This window comes from Taeniopygia guttata, chromosome 8, assembly GCF_048771995.1.
Source record: "Taeniopygia guttata chromosome 8, bTaeGut7.mat, whole genome shotgun sequence".
Classification (NCBI taxonomy): domain Eukaryota; kingdom Metazoa; phylum Chordata; class Aves; order Passeriformes; family Estrildidae; genus Taeniopygia; species Taeniopygia guttata.
In genome coordinates this window covers 6043995-6065244 of record NC_133033.1, presented here as the reverse complement: position 1 = coordinate 6065244, position 21250 = coordinate 6043995, and the positions used below count along the sequence as shown (strand labels likewise).

Here is a 21250-nt window from a genome sequence, read left to right as displayed (position 1 = left end):
TTCACATTTATGTACTTAAACTTTATTTCTTCATAATTACAGGCTATTGTTAGAATTTTTAAACAAAAGGGAAGTCTATAAATAGAGGCTAATCCCACCTGAACGAGTTGTTTAAAAAAAAAATCAAAACAAACAGTTAAAACTTCATAAAGTAATGCCATTTAGCTCACAGCAGTGGTTTGTTGGTAGTCTGAGTAAAAGTCCTATAGTCAGAGTCAGTAACATGAAATGTAACATCAAATGACTCAAAACTTTAAATTCCATAAAGGAAAGCAGGAATATATATATAATATATACATATAATATTGTGTTGGTCCACTGAGTATACATTTTTAACAAAAGATAAGAAACTATGTAATCCAGTTAAGCATATGATTTGCAAGATTAGTGTACACTCATTACAAAGATGTATAAGGTAAGTTATAACTATTTAATACTTGCAAAATTTTAAGTTACTTTTTTTTGAGCAGGTGTTTAAATGCTCATCTCCCAGTGCAAAACAAAAACCATCCCAGTCAGGTTACTCATTTTTTCCTTGAAAAATTGAAAACCCTCAAACTCATGCAACAGCAGCATTGACAGGTAACGGGAAGAGCTTAAATATACTGAAGTATGGCCGAGTTCTCCCCCTTTGCCCCAGTGCTTTGTGTTGAAACACTTTAATTTCCTCAAAAGAAATACCACAGGTTAAAAGTGCAAGAAAAAAAAACCCCTTCTAGATGTTTATGCTGCTGCCATCCATTTTTCTTAGATAGGGCACAAGATTATTGTTTTTGGAATTATTTTAATGAAACTGATTTTCCAAATAGAATTCATTCAAAATGAACAATAAGTTATTTTTATTAAGTTATTTTCATTAACATTCTATCAATCCTACTCTGACTCAGTGACCATTCAGAAATCATTCAGTTTAAGGTGCAACTATCAGTTGGCATTCAATAAATTACATATACAGAAAACAACTGTGGTTAAAAAAAATATAAATCAGACTACCTGTTTTTTCTTTCTATTTTCAATCCTATTTCAAATGGAACTCATTAACTTGCCAGTTCAGCTGCATATTTCACAGGCAAAAGTGGCTCAAATAGCAGTGGGGTCTCACAACTTGCCAGTCACCTTAGCCAACAGCAAATGCACATGAATTTTCAGCTTAATTGCTTTATAAAACAAAATAACAGGTCTGTCTTAAAACCTATGATCATGCAGGAAAAGCAATAAAGGTTTCACGAGGACATACTCTTTCTGATGGAGACTTCATGAAGATTATGTTAAACCCAACATAAAATCTTCAACGAGCAGAAAAAGAATCTATATGCATACACATAAAATAAAGCACTCTCCAACTCTGGTATCACTAAAACCCCTTCAGAAGGAAAAAAGGTTTCCAGTGACTAACTGCTTGATGGGAGACAGTCAGCCATGACAGAGTAATTGCTGTGTTCACTTTATGCTCAATTACCAACTGCTGATAGATTACAGTCAAACCCCAATCTCTCTAACTGCATTTTAAACTGATTTGCTTTCAGCTGGGAAAAGTACTTTGCTGCTCTCCTGAAAACTTGAGAGAAATGAATGCTAAACTTAACAATTATTCAAACAATAACCAAAAGGATTAAATTTAGCAGAAACATTCACATCACTTTCAGAAATTTAAAACTTTTCATAGTTTCTTGTATATATGCATTTTCTGATTAACATTTAAATAGGTTAGGTACTCAGGAAAAGGGACAAAACAGTTTACGCCAGATAAAATCTTATTCTAAATTTCATGCTTCTGATATTTCAGATTTACTGAGTGCAATAGCCAGTTCCAAGTCTTCTTGCTCTTGCTGTTTTAGTCTTGCCAATCTTTCTTTTTCTTCTCTCTCACTTTCTCTTTTAGCCCATTCAATCATGTCTTCCTCAGTAGAATACTGCAAGTTTAAAAGACAAAATAAAACAGATTAATAATACAGTAATAATTATTACTGTCCACTCAGTTTTAGGAACAATTAGTTTTTCAATAATTGTACATATTCTAATCTTCAAATATTACTTATTTTGTAGTTGCAATAGACTAAACTAGATTAGTCTAAGGTTTAACTACTAAGAAGTTCACTGAAGCCATCAAACTGAGGTATTTTAATAAAATACACCACGTTTCAAATTTCAGAATTAAGTTTCAAAAATGTTACTGAGAAGAAAGTGCTATAATTTAAATACAGTTTTATTTTGGATAAATACCCGTCCATAGAAGAAAAACTTTGAATAAATCAGGAGAACATTTTGCAAAGCACACTCCTATTTGCACTGTAGGCCATCCTGATTTATCCCGCTTTCATTAGGGATGACTTTTCCGGGTGAAAATGACTACAAAAATTGAACTGTAGACTAAATTGCTAATTTAGCTGTAGACTCTTTCTGAATGTGTAGGTGACAAATATTGCTGCCAAGAAGCAGCAAAATAATAAGGGTAACTGTAGAGTTAGAAGGCTGGTAGTAATACAGAGAAAGTCAGCATGATGTGAGAGGGAGAAAAAAAGAACAGATTATTTCCATGTATACTGATGAGAACTGATCGTGAACTAAATACCTCTGGTACAATGATTATAAATCAGAGAGAGCTAAGGGTATTATCTTAAATAAAATACAAAAGATTATGCTTTCTTCCTAGCAAACATGCAGAAAAATTAAGAGGTAGGTGAGACCCCTGTCCTCACAGATGTCCCAGCATTAACTGAAAGGTTTAGAGGTTAGAAACTCCAGGTCTCTGCTTTGAGCTCCTTCTTTGAAAAGAAAAGCACAAATTTTCTCCATATGCACTCAGTATTTTCAGTAATTGGAAAATAATTTTTTACTCCAATATTGTAAAAGAATACTATTTCCTTCACGAAGATTATAAACATTTTTGCCACTCAGTCTCCCTAACTACTGCCACAGATGGATAACCACATTTCAGAAGTTACCATGCTCCAAGACACACCAACCAATGCAAGTCTACTTTTGAGAGCCTGACAATCCTTAATTTACTTCAAACAAGCATGTAGCTTATTAGGCCTGAACAGAAAGGGCAGTGTCAAGATACTGTAAATGCAAATTGCATTTAACAGGCTTGAAAGTGAGATGATGGCTTTCAAAACTTCTACTTGCAAAAGCTCAAAAGAAAAAAGTAATATATAGGCATGCACAAACCTTTAGATTTGCTTCTACTGCTTGGACACCACGACTTCTATGAAATGAATTCTGGTTATAAAGAGACACTTACTATTTTATTTCATTGTGCATAAGTCTAGAATTTACTAACCATTCAAAACTCATCAAATTATATTTCATTAACATACACTGTTATGAGGCTGTTTATCAGTATTTCAGTACCTTAAAATTATGACCAAACTGTTCAGTGATAGTTAAATTAAGATCACATTTTGGTTTATTTTTAATTGGGTAGTTAACAGTGTGCTTGTTATAGATTTGTAATTTTAATCTGCTGCACACAATTGCTAAAAGGGGTAATCCCTAGAACATATGTATTTTTGAAATCCTCTCCTCTAAAAGCTAGAAGGTCTCCATGAAAAGAATCACAAAACCAATGCAATTTAAACATTAACTACAACATTTCGCAGCATTTTGTTTTAGGAGAGCCTCAGCTGTAAACTAAATGTAAACGCTGTTTTAACTGGAAGCAATATCCCTTTTGTACATGGGATATGTTTTAATAATTAAATTAGATTGAAGACTTCAGTGTGAACATTTCAAAGCTGCTGTTATACTTAAACAAATGTAAAAAGTGTTTACTCACAGTACTGAAGTTTGCAAAATTGTTGGGGTCAGCCTCTTTACTGACGCTGGTGGGAGCAAATGGATCACAGAATAGATCTGCTTCTTGTTCTTTGGGAATGTCTGGGGTGGGGAAAGGCTGAAATGGATCGCTCGACTTAAAGGAATCTGAAGAGTCTATTTGATTGATAGGTCTTTTCCCTTAGATTAAAATGAATTTAAAATGAATTTAAGATAGCAGGTAATAACATGCCAAGACTTGTAAAAAAAAACCCCAAAAAACATTCAAAAGCTACTTAGAATGCAACCTCTTCCCACAAACTAGCGGAGCTGTAGTTTCAGAGGAAGGGTTGCCAATTTAAAAAATGAGGATACAGCCCACACTTTCTGAAAGGTTAATCAGGTAAAAAGGAACACATGTATGTTAATGAGTTGGGAACACAGCTGTATCTTAATTAACTATTTTGGAAAGACAACTTCTAACAAGTTTTGAGCACCTATTCTGTTGGTACAGTATTGTTTTTTGGTTATCAACTGTCTTTAATCATTCCAGCAAGGCTCTTTTATTATTTCTTTGGATCAAGTTAACACAATTTTATTCAGAGAGCAGAAATACATTACATTTATAATGTCCTCTCCCTATGCTAAGACCAGGAATTTCTGCAGTTTAAAACAAGGACTATGATAACAAGCAATCAGAGGCTGAGCTGTTTTGTTAATTCTTGCCTAAGAAGCTGCAAATAAACAGAATCAGGGAGAAACACCCACTTTTTTTGTTGGGTTTTTTTTCAGCTTAACCCCAGTTCACTTTCAACACGGATGAGAACATTAACCGAAATATTTCCAAGAAGAATTGAGCTGAATTCCACCCCACCACTCCCTCTGTATGTTACTGTTTGCACAAGAGGTTTCAATGCAGTTTCTTGAATTCTACTACCAGGTTCTGTAAGTGGTTCCACACTTGCAGTGGGTATTTTAAAATTTGCTTCTGTTTCCATTTCAGATTAAAACTACAGAATTGAAAAAAGGTCCTTATTATTTCACATATCACTATTGAAAATTAGCCTAAAATTACTTAGTAAGAGGAAAAGAGATTCTCATCTGGCAATGATCTAGAGATTTGGAGAACATCTCCTGGGAAACATATGATTTACTTACACACTTCCCAGATAGCTCTGCCATCTCTCTCACTGATGATGTTCTATCCATGTATCACTGATGATACCATGCTGCCCCATCCCTGGAAATGTTCAAGACCAGGCTGGATGGGACTTCGAGCAACCTGCTCTAGTGAAAGGTGTCCCTGCCTCTGGCAGGGGCTTGGAACTGAATGATCTTTAAGGTTTCTTCTAACCCAAACCATTCTGTGATTTTACAGTTCTGTTACTCACAAATAATGCCTGCCTGTTTCTTGAAAAATGTGGGAGAAGCATCTCTAAATGACAACCAGGGGATTTTATTTTTGCATGGAAGGGTTAATAATTTTAAGAATATACAATACACAATCACCAAATCTTCCCCAAAATCAAGAAATGAGAGTGTTTATCAGTATCTAGAGAAGCAATAGAAATCAGAGGCAACACCCCTTCTACACACCTTCCACTAGAGTGAAGAACTAAAAGAAATATTTTTGGGTATTTATTTGAAAAAACATTCCATTGTTTCAAATCAAACCAAGGAAGTAATTAGAAATAATTACACTTAAGTACCTCAGATTTTATTTCCATTAAGAAAATAATTAATTGGGAATGGTTATCAAGATAATTACATTTTTAGTGTGCATATCAAAACCACCTGTTTTTTCCTAATTATCTGTTGCTAAGGATGCTGCTGCTCCACCCCTAGAAGCTTGCCTTCCAAAAGTGCACCACATCACAGCCACTCCCACACAATCAAGTAAGAAATCCTTTTTATGTTTAAATAAGGAATGACATCAAACATTCCAATTATCATCACTTGCCATGTCAGCTGTTTTAATGTTATTTACAATGGAAATGATTACTTACAGGGCATTAGCATGAACCAGATCTCACACCAACATTAGAAACGAAACAGCTGAGTTTAAACTTCATGAGTATGAGCCCTCCTGTATCTACTGTGCTCCCCTTCTTTTGAGGAAAAGATGAATACATGTTTAAGTTTCATGCCACTTTCTCAAAATACCTTAAGACATCCATATAGTGAAACAAATGATGCAGTAGAGTTTTTAAAGACAATGAAACAGAGGACAGAATTTTTTAAAGGATTACTAGAAATATATTTTTCTATGTTTGCAAAAACAAATTGAGAGTGAGGAGTCTGTAGTAATATGGTTCTGTTGCAAGCACAAGAAGGTGTTGTTATGCATGATAATCATGGCCTTTTCTGGAAAGCAGAGTGGTTTGTGCCATGGAACGTTGCAGAAACTCCTCTATCACGGAGGAGAAAACAGCCCAGGGAACTTGGGTTTATTACTGTTACTGCTACAGACCTCTGGCAAGGCCACCTAGAAAAAGTTAACCTGAAAACCTAAGCCGGTTCTTTAGCCCTATTTAATTCATTTTGCATTAAACCCATCTGTGTTTGCAATGTATAAAGCACACTAAATTTTCACTTTAAGCATAATTTAATTCAATATTCACAGTGTAGTACATTAGCAATCATTTAATTTGCAGCTATGCTGTCTTCTTGCACACACTTTTAACAAGTCTTCTTTCCTGTTTTTTAAATCCTTTGTGTCTCCAAACTCTGATCATAAACACTATGCAAAACTTAACTCTGAGGAAACAACCAACAGATCAGGAATGGACTTCTTTCACATCTTGCTCGTTCATTTTAAATTCAGACCCTTTGCCCTCCCCTCTGATTCCTGTCCCTCTGCCAACATGAAGCAGCTGACTGTTACCACATCTCAGTGTCAGCTCTTACCAGGTGGGGGTGGACAGGGCCTGGTGGGAGTTCCTGTCTTAGGGGGCAGTGCAGGAGGAACATCCTCATTTTTAGCTGGTGCTTCCTCAAACAAGTTTTTAGTTATAGTGACACTGCTGACAGAACCTGATGTGGAAGAGCTAAAGGGATCCTCATTGTTGGCCTTTAAAAAACAAAACAGCAACACACACATTTTCAGTGCAGTGCTACCAGACATTCTCTTCAATAATACAGTACTGAATCAGAACTCAAAGTTTGGAATAAGACTAAAGAAAAGACTTCTGTTTGTTTTTACACATATCCACATACTCCAGAAGACTGAACAGAAAGAAAAATCAGGAATGGTTACAGTGTACAACACTATAAAGTTGAAAGCAGTTAAACATGCAAAAGAAATACTTTTGCTGCTAAAATCAGCAAATTTAAATAAATAAATTATAGTATCACTGGAAATAGAGAGAAAACAATTATCAAGCCAAAAAGATTACACTGCATTCTTCACAGAATTTCAGGACAATTTGCTATCAAGACCTCTTTTTCAAGCAAATCAGCCATTATAAATGTTTAGTAGTGGCAAAACTGTAATGAAACTGAGTAAGCTTTGCCTTGTCACTGCAGTTTCATGCATTTTCTGTGAGTAGCAGCAGCTTCATATTACCTTTGACAGCGTGCTGAAGTCAGCAAAGCCACCTTCAAAGGATTCACTTCCAAACAGAGAGGCAAAGGGGTCTGTAGCTAAATACACACAAATCAAGCCAAGAATAAGATTTAAAGTTAAATATAAAAGACTGAAAAGAAAAATTCCCACTACTATTATTACTACATAGCAACTATTACATTTTTTGCAACATAAACTAATTCAAGTGAAATATTTTATGAGGTGAGCACTCCAAGTTATTAAGTAACTTTTCCCAAAACTCTTAAATGTCAACTTCCAATTAAGAACAATAAATCTCCTGAACAGGAAGTAACTCAAAAGAAATACTGGTATGTTTTCCTACATAAAAAAAAAAAAGTTAAATTCCACTGAAAGAATCAAATAACCATATTACTGGAAATGTTCTACTGAGATACATGTATGTATACACACAGAGGTGTTTTTTGCGTGCATACACCCATAAATATACAGATATATATATATATATAAATTTACGTGTGTGTATATATATATATATATATATATATATATGAACATGAACCAGAGCTCTTTTCTGACTGAAGACCCACTTGTGAAATCAAGTACCTGAACCTCATATCATCCCAGTCTAATTCAACAGTACCTTTTCATTCTCATGTGCCTAAAATATGTGAAAACTGCTACTGTACAGTATACAGGAAGTTCCATACTCACTTCTGCATCTCTAAAAACCACCATTTTGTCCTTACAACCAAAATGAATTTACAATACAAAAATCACACATAGATTCCTGTTTTGGGTTATTACTTGTCAGTGCAGTTTAGGAAAATGGGAGTTATGAGCCTTCCCTGAAACATCTTTAGCTCTCATATGAGAGAGTGTCACAGAAGGAGAAAACTTGAGCAGTAAAACATCTCAGTGGAGGAGTTACTGTATTCCACATCTGCTCTCATGGTGCAGAGCTACCCTGATGTTACTCAGACAGTAACATGAAATCTCTGAAAACAACCCTAATGGGAAGCAGTACAAACCACCCAAATAATCCAAGCACTTTGATCGGGATACTGTCACAGTATTAGTGAAGCAGAGGAACAGTTTTTGTGGAATCAGTCTTCAGTGATACACACTACAAATAGAGTCAATTTTGGGTTACAAACTTCCCCCCTGAAAACAGGCACTTTATGTCACACTTTCTGGGAAAATTCAGAAAACATGGGAAATCCCTATAATTCTGTTGCAAATTCAGTTATAAGACTAGAAACAAAAGCAAGTAAAAGCAAAAATAAAACCCAAGAAGCTTGATATGCACAATCTACTTTTACCTAGATCATTTGATGTAGTGACAGTAGTTCCACCAGGAGCAAAAGGGTCATTCTTCTTTGATATCTCTGTCTAAAATAAAAAATTCCTTTGGAGGGAAATTTGTTTTCAGCATAAAAGATTGTTCAATTTAAGAATACAGTCACCGTTTATTTTAGTTTAGAAGTTGTAAGATAACACATTCTGGAAATAGTTTTTAACAGCATCAGTAAACAAGCTTATTAATAGAAACTCTTCCTCTCTGTTTTGATTAATACTTTGAACAGATGGGAAAAAGGTACAATATGTGCAATGTACCTGGTAACAGCTAATGCAACATATTACTACTCTACTGCTTATTTAGGTCTCAGATTTCTACAACGAGAGCCATCTTCAAGGAGATCTAAGATTTTAACACTCCAGAGAGGTGTGGTAAAGCATTTAGAGTGAATGCATAACTTCAGTTCTGAAGTACAGATCTCAAGAACCCACTGCTAATCCCACACCACAGCTCTAAGCTCCCTGTTTTTTAATTTGTTGGGACTGCAATACGACCAAGAATTGATTACATTAGAACACCAACACTTGGAAAAGAATAGTGCGCTGAGTACTACAGAGCACTAATCTAGAAGGAGAAATCTAATTTTTAATGCTGGAGGTGTAAGCTGTGGTGTGTAATACGACCTTGAGATCTGCACAATGTGCACACCATGGGGAAGGGCAGGACCATCACTGCAAGGTGCAGTGATTTCTCACTCTTGGCTGCTGTGGGTCCCCCTCAGGCACACTCCACAGCCACTTAACTTGCTTCTTAATCCACATGTATCTGAGTTTTATATATGCCTGTGCATGTTTTATGCACACACAAAGCTGTAAGTGAGGTATGAACAGAAACACCACTGAAAAGGAAAGGACATGGCAAAAGAATGGAGACAAAGTTAATGGCACAAAGAATTTCAGCTGCTTAAATTGTTTGTCTATCAGCTTTAAATATTACATAATCAACAAGTTCTAGTCTACACCAGAGAGAGTTTTATGCTCAACTCTACCTTATTAAAGGCTCAAGACTATTCAGTAACTGCTCATTTATAATATGAGCTAAAAGTTAGACTGAAGTATCCTTGAAAGAGGTACATTCAGTAAGCATCTCCACATTACAAGAGACCTTTGGTGATTCTTACTAAAAAAATCCAAACCACACCAAAACCTAAACATACACCTATAGAAAAATCTGACTTTTCTGAGGGGAAACCCCATATATCACATCAGATTTCAGACAAAAAATATAGCACATAGTTCTTGATCCTATAGTATGTGGAGGCAAAAATCAAGTGTCTGAACATAACTTGGTGAGGTTGATCCTGGCTTTCTTTCCATTTATTATGTTCCATCAACTAATAGATTTGTTGGAGAGCTCTAAAGCTTAACAGAGCTTAAGTCATTGTTAAATAATGACAGAGCTCAAGTAGTTACTGTCAAATGCTCTTAGCTTGGAGCAATGAAGATCCACAATGAAATACTTTAAAAATGTTTTTATTTTTGCTTCTATTTAATCTATGACTATTTCTAGAAAATACGACACAAAAGGACAAGGCAGAGCTGGGGAATCAGAAGTAACCTTTACATGATTTCTGAATATCAATTTTTTAAAGCATATCTAAATGTACAAAACAGGTTATTTTGTCCAAATCACATAGAGAAAGCAGTAAAAGGTGTGACACCATACTTACTGTGGTATTATTACTGTTGTCTGCAGAACTAAATGGATCAGTGCCAGCAGTCACAAAAGGGTCGGTGGAGGATTGTTTGAAGAAAGAGTCAGCTGCAAAAGGGTCTGAGCCTTTGAAGGGATCGCCACCAAAGGGATCTAAAAAATAAACATCTCCCTAATATTTCTGCTTGCTTTATTTAGCTGAGATCCTAAAAACTAAACAATGTATTGCTTTTTCATAGTGCTACCCAAAGTGACACATTTAAGACCAAGGACCTTTGAAGTATGAATTTTGCCCGTCAATAATTTGTATTCTGTGATTCAAAACATCAGACAAGCCAAAGTTTTCTGCACATGACGAAAACAGCAGTTCCAGAATAATCTCAGCATATAGGCTCTTTAAACAATCCCTAAAAATGAAGCATTACACAGAACCTAATGCTCCTAAGAACTCTCCTGCCCTCTCCTGCACTTCCCAAGCCCAATTGATGTTTCTTATTTGGCACTTCGTGCTCAACCCTATTTTACTATTGCTTTCCCACTGGTTATTTGGGGTTTTTTTGCCACCAGTAACTCCACTCAGGACCAAGGAAACAATTCAATGACATTCCCTATGCAGTCGATCTAAAGAGAGATTTCCCACCTCCTCAATACTTGATTCTGAAGGAAGTTGGTATGTTAAAAACCTTTTAAAAGAGCACAGTCCTACTACTTTGCAAATAAAGCAGGCAGCAAGTGTTTGGGGCCTTTTGTTCATCACCTTCACATACTTAAATCTCAACTTCCAACAAGAGCAAAATTCACTGGCAATGGACTTCTCTGAAAAGCTTTTACACAAGAGGCCAGGTGTTAATGTCACATATATTCTATCATGACTTTTTGTGGCATTTCCACCTACTTTTTTTCTCTGAAAGTGGTGACAATTTTCCACACTAGCAAGAACCATTTAGAAAAACAAACACATTATGAGTTATAAAGTTACTTACCAATTTTTCCAAAAGGGTCATCTTTGAAGGGATCATCTGTTCAAAAGAAAAGCAAATATTCATTAAACAGCTTATTACCATCATGAAACTCACATGGAATCAGCCATCTCCAGGCTGCATTTCCCCTGGCTGTTGTCCACAAACACCCACATTATGCAGTATTACCACTGCAGTAATCCAGGCCAGCTACTGAGATGAGTCCCAGGTTTGTTTAATTGTCACAGACACTGTGGATGGTGGCTCCTAAGTATTCACTTCAGTATTGGATGCATGATCCTAACTAATTTTTACTTTCTCATGTACATCTCAGAGACAGATGTCCTACCTCTTAGCTGTGGGTATCTACCCCTGAATATACTGAGTGCTCAAAGCCCAAAAGTTTGGTTCTTAACAGACAGACCTTTTCTCTTCTGAAAGAAAGGCCTAGTCATGTGCTGTAAGACCACTTCAATATAAACAAAAATCAAGCAGTATCTACACAGAAACATTCAAGCTGTTTTAAATTATTTTAATTTATTCATTAGAAATATTCAATCTGCACTGACATTCTTTCAGAAGCCAAGTGATCTGAAACAAATTTAGCTTATTTTCCTTTCAAAGCAATACAAGCTAAATTGATCAGACCATGTTGATCTGAAAGCATGTAAAATCATATTAATGTGGCTGAAAACATCTGCTTCAGCAGTTAATTCAAATTAACTCCCCTTCCCCAATTGGCTTCATACAGGCAGATCATTCCTTCCATAAAAAATAAGAACAGAGCAACATCATTCGTCAATGGCAAGTTCTTAAAATAAAGCCCAGCACTTCCACAAGATGAACAGATGGTGCAGCTCCACATTACCTTGTTCTGAGAGCCAAACTCCCCACAAGTAGGCCACAGCCATTCATTCTGAACCACCCACATCCTCCCCACAGCACAGCCCAGAGAACCCTCCTCTGACCTGTTTCTGGATAGGGGCTGTCAGATCAGTGATACCACACATATCACAAGCCTGCCCACACCCTACAGCCAAAATGCCACCAGGGCACAGGCAGGGAGGGGATGGGGAAGAGAAGTCCTCAGGAAGAGCAATGAGGGAAAGGAGCAATTTTCAGAGCTCATTAGGAAGTCCAGATCAAGGAAGGAGAAAGACCTCAGAACTCTCATTTCTATCACTTCTGTTTCTGTAACGCTATGGGTTCCACGCTCCTGTCACCCACATCACCCACACACCTTCAGATTTATCCTATACAGAGCAGTCTCATGGTGAAGACAAGTCTGATGCATTCACACAAGTTTCTTCAAATCTGCACTTAGAGAGATGTTTACTTACTGCCAACAAAGGGGTCAGACTGGAAGAACTCTAAGCTGGCTTCAGAAACTAGATCAGGCAACGGATGAGATTCAGCATCAAATGGATCTTCCTGGGCAATGCAGACAGAGAGAAACGTATTAAATTTTTAAGACTTGCAAGGATGGAGAACACTTATGTCATCTCCTGTTACCATTCAGTGGTTTCTTAAAGCTTAAAGCAAAGAGACAGCTGGAATTCTATATAATTCATCAATGGAGATCCAAAATATTGTTCAACAACCTGCCTGCTACATGAGATTAAATGTTTTCAAGATATCACACTTAATAAAACCAGTAGGAAGTGACAATTATTCCTCTATTGTTGTATGACCATCATGCAAGCTTGAAACAGTTTAACCAGGATTTTTTTTAACCTACTTTTTCCTCCCCCAAACCTGAAGAAACTCACTTTTTTGGTAACAGTTGCTGCTGGGGTCTCTTTCTCTTCTCTTACTGAAACTGCTGTTTCAGGACTATTCCTTACCTGTACAAGGGTAAAAGCAATTCACCATAAATAAGTAAATACAAGACTGCACAATAAAATTTTAAGTTTTAAATGGAATCACAGAATATAGAAAAGCATACTTCAAGAGGTTCATGCTTATTATAGCACATACTTTAGTGTTCCATAAACCCTGTAAAAGTTCTAAAAAATAAATCAATCATGAATCTACTGAGACATAAGGAGGAACATTTAAAGCAAGACAGTTTTAGATTTTCTGTACTTTTCCTTATTCTGCTCTCATTGCACCAAATGGAGACAGCTGCTCTCATTTAAAGTTAATTCTGCTATTCAATTTATGATATTTTGCTTTGAAAATAAATACAGAAAAAAATGTTACTGCTACTTTCTAGGCAAACTAAAATTACCCCCTTTTCTGCTTATGAACTTTCAGATATGTGGAAACACAGTCCCTTAGAAAAACACTCTGAAATTTCAGTTGTGCAAGTGTTTAAAAACATAATTAATCTTGGAACATTCATAACTTATTCCAACTTCACAGCTGCATTGCATCGTGATCAAGTAGGCAAAACACTACTCACTGGAGACACACTGTTTGTTTGCTCCTCTTCTGCTATACTTTCCCTCTCAGCATTCTCATTAAGGTTTGCAGTTTCACTGCTGCTGTTGCTAAGACTAGAATGATCCACAGTTCCATTAACAAGTGTACTATGGGGCTGAGAGTGCCAACTAAATTGGTTATTTTCCAGTTCTTTCAGCTCAAGAAGCTTTGTCTGCACCTGTAAACAGAATTACATGTATTAGCATCAGCATGGTAGCACATGGAAGCCAGTAAATGGCCATCCCTCCCAAATATAAGGTGGGTGATGTATGTCTGAAAATCTTATTTTCAAAAGCAAATGTAATAAAAACCTGTTATGTCAAATAAAGAGTGAAATTTGAGAGATAAGCAGAAATTTTATTTAGCAGAAGTCCAGAGTGGTTGAAGAACACACCTTTTGCCAAGGAAAAAGACTGTGTCACTGGCAACACCAAGACTTGTTGCTATTCAAACTCACCAGAAAAGTTGCAAAGGTTTCAGGGGTTTTTTGTTTGTTTAGTTTTGCTGGGGAGTTATGGTTAGGCTTTTTTTTCTTATTTTTGTTTTCAACAGGGGTTTGTGTGTGTGTGTGGTTTGGGTTTTTTCCTAGATTACGTATTTGCAATTTCCTTAAACTCAAAATTAAAAAGGCTGCTTTGTCAGAATTCTTATCTTCCAAGAAGGAACATTATGATTTCATTATCATCTCCCACATGACTTCTGAAGTCTACAAAAACCAAGTATATCTTCCTAAGCAGACACTTATATTCATATGTTGTTATTTCAGCAAGATGCATAATGCAGTGCCTTACAGCACGCATTTACAACCAACCTGCCAGTTATGAAGGAATTACTGGGTCTGGCAGATTTTGCAAAAGAATAAACCTAGTCAGATATTTGGGTGCCTAAATCCCACTGAACTCTGCTAGGTCAGTCACCTAATAGAGTTACTGGGGTGTCAGCAAAGACACCATCAGGTGTCTTGCAAGTTAACTGACTGCAGATCAGCCATTAGATAATCTTGCCTAAAGCACCAAAGCACCTACTATTCCTTATTTAGAAGTCAAGAGCAATAAAATCAGGAGTACTGCTACAAAACCTAGTGAAAAAAAGTCTGTAGTATAGTCATGCATAACCACTTACATTATCAGTCTCAAATCTGTTCATGGCAACCATCTCTTGCCATATAAAACCACTGTAGTGGTATAACCTTCTCTCCATCTGTGATGAAATTATGAAAAAAAATTCCATTTGTTTACTTCTCTGTTTCTAAATTAAAAGCCATATTTTAAAATTATGACTGTTATAATTCTTGTTAGCAAGTTACAGATGTGAATTGTGTGAAATGGCCAACTCTAAAGTCAGCCATTTCTAGGGTTCAAAGGTAGGCTTTGTCTTTTGTTTTCAACTTGGTACAAGTGTGAGTGGCTAACATATAACACAGCTGGCAACAGGGAAGGAGAACCATGAGGAAAGGGTGTGCAAGCTCATCACTGAAGTTATAACAAACCACTGATTACAGAGAGAAACTGGAAGTGTGCAACAGCAGCCACTTGAAATCAGAGGGCTCTCTGCCTCTCAGTGTCTCATCTCAACCCAATTTCTTCTTCCATCCACCTCACTTTCCCCCCTCAACAATCCACTAAGTAAATGCTATCAGTAATTTTATATCAACTTCACTTCAATTAGAGAACAGTGAGAGCAAGCCCCAGGCTATGGAGGATGAAAACTTCAATAACTACTGGACACAGAATTTAAGTCAGCATTATCCATTTTTCATTCATCACATTATGACAAATTACTTATGGACTATAATAAATTAAATCCTTTAATTAATAAACTTGGAGAAAGACCATGAAGTATCTTGAGTGACTTAAGTCAGCCTCTAAAAATCCTAACAATTTCTAGCACAGAACACATGTGTAAGTAACTAAAGACATGAGCAAACAGTGAAGAATAAAGGAAACAACGCCTTCCCTTTAAGGCAAACCACACTAAAGATTGCAAGCTCAAAATATTTTTTGGCGGGGCTGGTCTTTCACACTGCCTTACTGAATTGATTTCCTGTTGTGAATCCTGCAGATGTTGCTGAAGAGGTCCCAGCTGTGCTTTCCCAGACTCTATGCAATGCTCAAGCTCTGCAGTTTCTTGCTGCAGGCGACTCAGCTCCTCTTGGGCTTTGGTCAGTTCATCTTCATAAGCTGAAATCTTTGATTCCTGGCTTGTTATTTCAGCCTTTAGCATGGCAATCTAAAGGATTAATAGTATTTAAAGTAAAAAAAAAAAAAAAATCAAAAACCCAAACAACACTTCCAAACACATCCAAATACTATTATTTATGACCAGAAAAAGTAAAAACTCTCATAGCTATTGCAGAGGTTATAGTTCATACCCAAATGAACAATGAGAATAGTTAATTCTCTATTGGTAGCAATAAGAAGAGAGAATTTTAGCTGTTCTTCTGACCAACACAGGTATTTCTAGTACTGAGAAGATAATCTCATATCCTAAAGTAATACAATAGCTACATAAGATGATATTGTTTTAACCACTAAGAAACCAGTCCCAGTAATTAGTGATTCTAACTACATTTATATTGTAACAATTTTGCTAACTGCTTTAAGCCTTATTTGTGTGCAAGTATACCTCAATACGTTTGTTGACAGACTGACACTAAATTAGGAACACTAAAGCTAGTGATGTATCTCCTATGCTTTGTTGGTCACAAAACCTTGACAACTCAGGCTATTTTATTCATTAACGCTTTTATCCTGCCCCAACAACTGTAACTCTGCAAGGTTGAGTTCTTCAAGGCAAGGCATTTATGCTTCCCAAGGGCACTGGCCACCAGAGCTTACCAAATGGGCCTCCTCTGCACACTTCTGCCTGATGTCATTAAGTTGTTCTTCCAACTTGGCCTTCTGCTCATCAAGATCATTAAGGGTTTCCTGTGCTTCCTGTTTCTGAGCTTGCAGCTTCTGCAGATTACTGCTCTCCCGCTTTACTTCATCCTGGAGATCCTGAAATAAAACACATCAGCTTGACATTTGTTCCTTCTCTCCCCTTAACCACTGAATTCCACAGTACAAATTGCAGTGCTAACCCAGATTTCAAAGTATCAACAAATTATCTTCCAGAAGCTCACATGGATATCAGAGAAGCAAGCACTTTCAGATTCTAATTCAATGACATAAAAATAACCAGCTTGTTTGCCTTTGCTTTTCTTCAGTAAAACAAATCTCACTGAAGTATTGAGATCATACACGAACACACAGATGCACTGTTTTCCTCACACAGAGGTCAGGTTTTCATTCTGAATTTGAAAGTTGCCTTTATCCAGGCTGCTGCAGTGTTTCTATCCTGTGCTTTAGCACTATGCTTTACTGAGTTTCTTGTTAAGAACATGGACCTGTTGGAGTGAGGCCAGAGGAGTCCATGAAGATGGTCAGAGGGCAGGAGCACCTCTGCTATCAAGACAGGCTGAGAAAGCTGGGGTTGTTCACCCTGGATAAGTGAAGGCTCCAGGGAGATCTTAAAGCCCCTTCCAGCAACAAAAAGAGGCTTGCAAGAAAGTTGGAAATGGACTTTTTATCAGAACATGAAGTTCCAGGACACAGGGGAATGGCTTCCCACTGACAGAGGGCAGGTTTAGATGGGACATTAGTAAGCAGCCCTTCCCTGAGAGGGGGCTGAGGCCCTGGCACAGGCTGCCCAGAGAAGCTGTGCCTGCCCCATCTCGGGAAGTGCCCAAGGCCAGGTTGGACAGGCCTTGGAGCAACCCGGGATAGTGGAAGGTGACCCTGCCCACGACAGGGGGCTGGAATGAGATGGGTTTTGAGGCCCCTTCCAACTCACAACATTCAGGGATTTTGTCATAATAGAAATCCTTTTTTCTGCTCCTTCCCCCTTCAAAAACACATGGCCAAAAATAGGAACTGTTTTTTGGAGCATGGTGAAAGACCATTAACCCAAATGTACTGCCTCCTAGGACATTCCTGCCCCCAATTTTGCAAGGATCAGCCAAAAATTTATTTTCTATATACCAATACAAGTAAAAAATGCACATTTCATACACAACAATGTGAAATCTTTTGATTTATGAAAGAGCAGCAAGTATGTGTCTTGTGTTTTAAGTGTATTAAGTAGCATCATAAAATAATAAGTTAATTTCTGAGCAACAGAAACGGTTATACGTCAACAAGCTGCAGAGACAAAACTGAAAAACATGTCAAGGAAAGTATTTAGGAAGAATAAAGAATCGTCAAAGTCAAGAGGAAGAGAAAATACAGGGAGATCAAAACGGATTAGTACAAAAGGAAAAGTATTAGATAAAAATAGAAGATTGCAGCCTTTCTGAGAAAATACAGCAATTTCAGGAAGAATCATCAACAACTAAAAAATGAACATAGAGCAAAAACAAAAAGGAGGATAAGAAAGCAAGCAGATGTGAAATTCTGCTTAGATCATACATTTGTGAGCTGTTCTAAGGTACAATCCTGGTCTCCTTTTCTAGGAGTGTTTTGTTTGGGTTCTTTTTGGTGAGGGGGATAGTTTATCCATGTGTTGTGTGCTAACACCTCCACATAACGAGGACAAAAAGCCAGACAGGAATAGAAAGGCATATGATGCAGCAGTCAGATGCTGGGGAATTAGATAACCTCAAGACAGCTGGAGGGCTATCCAAAGATACATCTGAGATGCTTTTATGTTAAAAATCAACCACAAAACCATGCAAAAAAATCTCCCAAACCAAAATACAAAAAGTCCCCCACAAAAGCCCCCCAAATAAAATCTGAATTTCAGTGAAGAATATGTCAGTATGCAGCAGTCAGACTAGGAAAAATACTGGTTATTTCTAAGCTATGAGAGAAAAACCAGTGTGCAAACAAAAAGCTCTCAGAGCAGCTACTGAGCTACTGACTTGAATAATTGGGACACTCTTGATCCATTCATTTTCACATTGCTTTGAAAAGCAAGGATCAGCTGACACTTAACACAAGCAGTGGAGGAAAAAAGTAACAGCTTAAAGAGACTTCAGCCTCCTTTTTCCTAGAGGAAGCAAGAATTCACATCCACATAAGCTAAATATAGACCACCTCCACTTTTGTCTGTCCTAGGCACAGCAGTAGGGAAGCACTGAAGAGACCTAACTAAGCCTGATGGCTGCCAGAAGAGAAAAGAAAGAAAAAACCCAACCAAACCCAAAACCTGGGGTGGTTTCTGTTCACCTAACCTCTCCAGAATTAAAGGCTGCAGTAGATACAACACATAAAACTGGCTATCATACTCAAAGATGCCTCTTCATGAAGTAAACCAGGCTGTAATTAAGCTTCAATTTCAAAGAACACCCTTCAGCATAGGAGCAGCACTAAACGAGGCTCTAAATGAAAACCACTAAGAAATTTGAGGTGTTACAAACTGCCATTCTGATGGTAATAACAATCCTTGTATTAGATTTATGATCATGGTAACTCTTTATGCCAATAGTGTTGGATAAGGAAAGTTTAAGAATCTGTATTTCCATGGACAATGGATTTAATAGCTTGCCAGCCTGTCCTTCCCAAGACAATTCATGTGCTAGAAAATGCCAAGCCTGCGAGAGGACAGAAAAGTAAATCTTCACTGACTTTCTAATGGCACGGGTGCACTGCAATAGAGCAAAAGAAAATTCAGTTCTGAGGGATACTTGGTGCCTGTAACTTTGAGGAAACACCTCTTAGTCTCTGCTACTAAAGAGCTGATACTTTAACAAGCACATTAAACCCCATCAATATGCTACATCTTCTTCACAACTCTTTTCCTGCCTTTGCTTTTTAGTACCTATTTACACAGTTTAGAAATTATTTTATAGAAGAAAAAAACTGTCATTCTTTCCCACCTCCTATACAAATCAGTTTGACTGATCACTGACCGTGGCTATATTTGAGATTACAAACAGGTCTGTGGAAAGCATTCTGGTATCAGAAACCCTGAAGTGTCATGCCACAAAACTAGCTTGAAACAAGGAGGCATGTGACAGCAAACTGTTTTTTTTCGTAGACCATCTTTAGAAATGTCCTCATTAGAATAAAACCAGAAGAAAAATGCACAAGGGAAAGATATCCTTAATCTATCCCATTATTCTTTGAAGTTCTAGAAAGTTTGTTGAAACATGCAGATCCTCCACCAGTCAGGAATAAGAAAAGATAAAGGGCCACCAGATTAAATAAATGCTGCAGCCATTTCCTGTTTGATCCTGGAGGTTTCTCATTTTTCAGACAAGTCAGTAATAGATTGTTCCTTCTCTGCAGACTGGCAGAACTCGGTGTGTGACCACTGACAGGTTAAAGACCTGAGACAGCTGCTCCCAGCATCACTGCTCAGGATGCAGAGACTCAGGGGATTGTGTGATGCTGCTGCCTATCAAACACACATGGATGACGCTGGAACATTCAAGGTAAGGTTTTTATCAAGCTTAAAAACCTTTTGTGCAAAGGCATCGAAAAACTCAACCCTCACATGAGCCAACACAGATTCCAGAAGACATCAACAAAATAATCCTGTGTGCAAAGCCAGGAATGCCCCTGAGAATTCTGTGAACAGTGGGAAAGGGAATCTGCAGGGTGGGGAGGGGAATGACTGTGGAGCACAGGCATGGGCAACTTCCACACGCATTCCTGCAGCTGCTGGAGCTGCTGCCAGCATGACCAACAGGCCAGCATCTGATTATCTCCTCAAAGGTCACACTATTAATTATCATCCAGACTCCAAGGATATTAAACAACCCTGCAGAAAATTCACAACTCTTGTAGCACATTAGCTCCTTTTCAGCCCAAGCAAAATAGAAATGCCAAAATCTCGCATTTATTTGCTCTTAAGTAAAGATTATGGAAAATGATAGATTTTTAAAATAAATTTAGAAATAAATATAAGTGGTCAGATATCACACAAGGTATTTTTTACAACAGCAACTGAAAATTTAACTGATTTAACAATTTAATATTGCTTTGCAATATTTAATTCAGAGCTTGTCTAGTCTGTCAGCACTCTAAACACTGATGCTGACTGCATAATTTTTAACATCTGCAAAACACATGTAAATTTAGATTTTCAGATATTCAAGAAATTCAGTATCATCCTTTCAAATAAAAATCAACAGATTCTTTTTAAAATTCACTTATATTAGGCAAAACTAATTTGAAGCAACATTTCTCCCTAGCTGGTAATTACTGTGCTTCTGCAGAAGCAGCCTGATACACAAGCCCTTTTAATTCAGCCACTTAAGTTTATTAATTAATTTACAGTGCTACAGTGTCCTCTTTAGTTTTAATTACACAGTAGATAATCTTGCTTAAAGAAAATAAAGAAAAATCTAGTCTTTTGTAATATTTTTCATTTTCCATGCATGCTATACAGCCTATAGGAGCTTGCACAGTTATATAAATATACACACCTAAACAAACCCAAAATTATATAGAAAATACACTTCAAAGTATATTCTTTTTTTAGCTACCATTTTTTTTTCTTTTTACTGGATAAGTGACATGATCTAAAGACTCAATAATCCCACTGTCATTAAAACAGCACATGGTGCAA

At 37.0% G+C, this 21250-nt stretch overlaps 1 protein-coding gene across 8 annotated transcripts in view; it reads right to left on the bottom strand.

The window, feature by feature from the left end:
- Positions 1-21250, bottom strand: part of EPS15 (epidermal growth factor receptor pathway substrate 15) — a 68544-nt gene continuing 47294 nt past the window's right edge. For 5 of the 8 annotated variants that reach the window (XM_030279278.4, XM_072932925.1, XM_072932924.1 and 2 more), the window contains 12 exons: positions 16534-16695; positions 15728-15925; positions 13677-13874; positions 13042-13116; positions 12613-12703; positions 11297-11332; positions 10330-10466; positions 8623-8692; positions 7322-7398; positions 6664-6826; positions 3779-3957; positions 1-1913 (listed from right to left, as the gene is read on the bottom strand). In XM_030279278.4, coding sequence (XP_030135138.4) covers positions 1767-1913; positions 3779-3957; positions 6664-6826; positions 7322-7398; positions 8623-8692; positions 10330-10466; positions 11297-11332; positions 12613-12703; positions 13042-13116; positions 13677-13874; positions 15728-15925; positions 16534-16695 — 1533 coding nt within the window. In that variant the 3' untranslated portion in view covers positions 1-1766. Of the gene's footprint in view, positions 1914-3171; positions 3209-3778; positions 3958-6663; positions 6827-7321; positions 7399-8622; positions 8693-10329; positions 10467-11296; positions 11333-12612; positions 12704-13041; positions 13117-13676; positions 13875-15727; positions 15926-16533; positions 16696-21250 lie in introns of all 8 variants that reach the window. The other 3 variants (XM_072932927.1, XM_012575334.5, XM_072932926.1) reach the window with 2 other exon arrangements.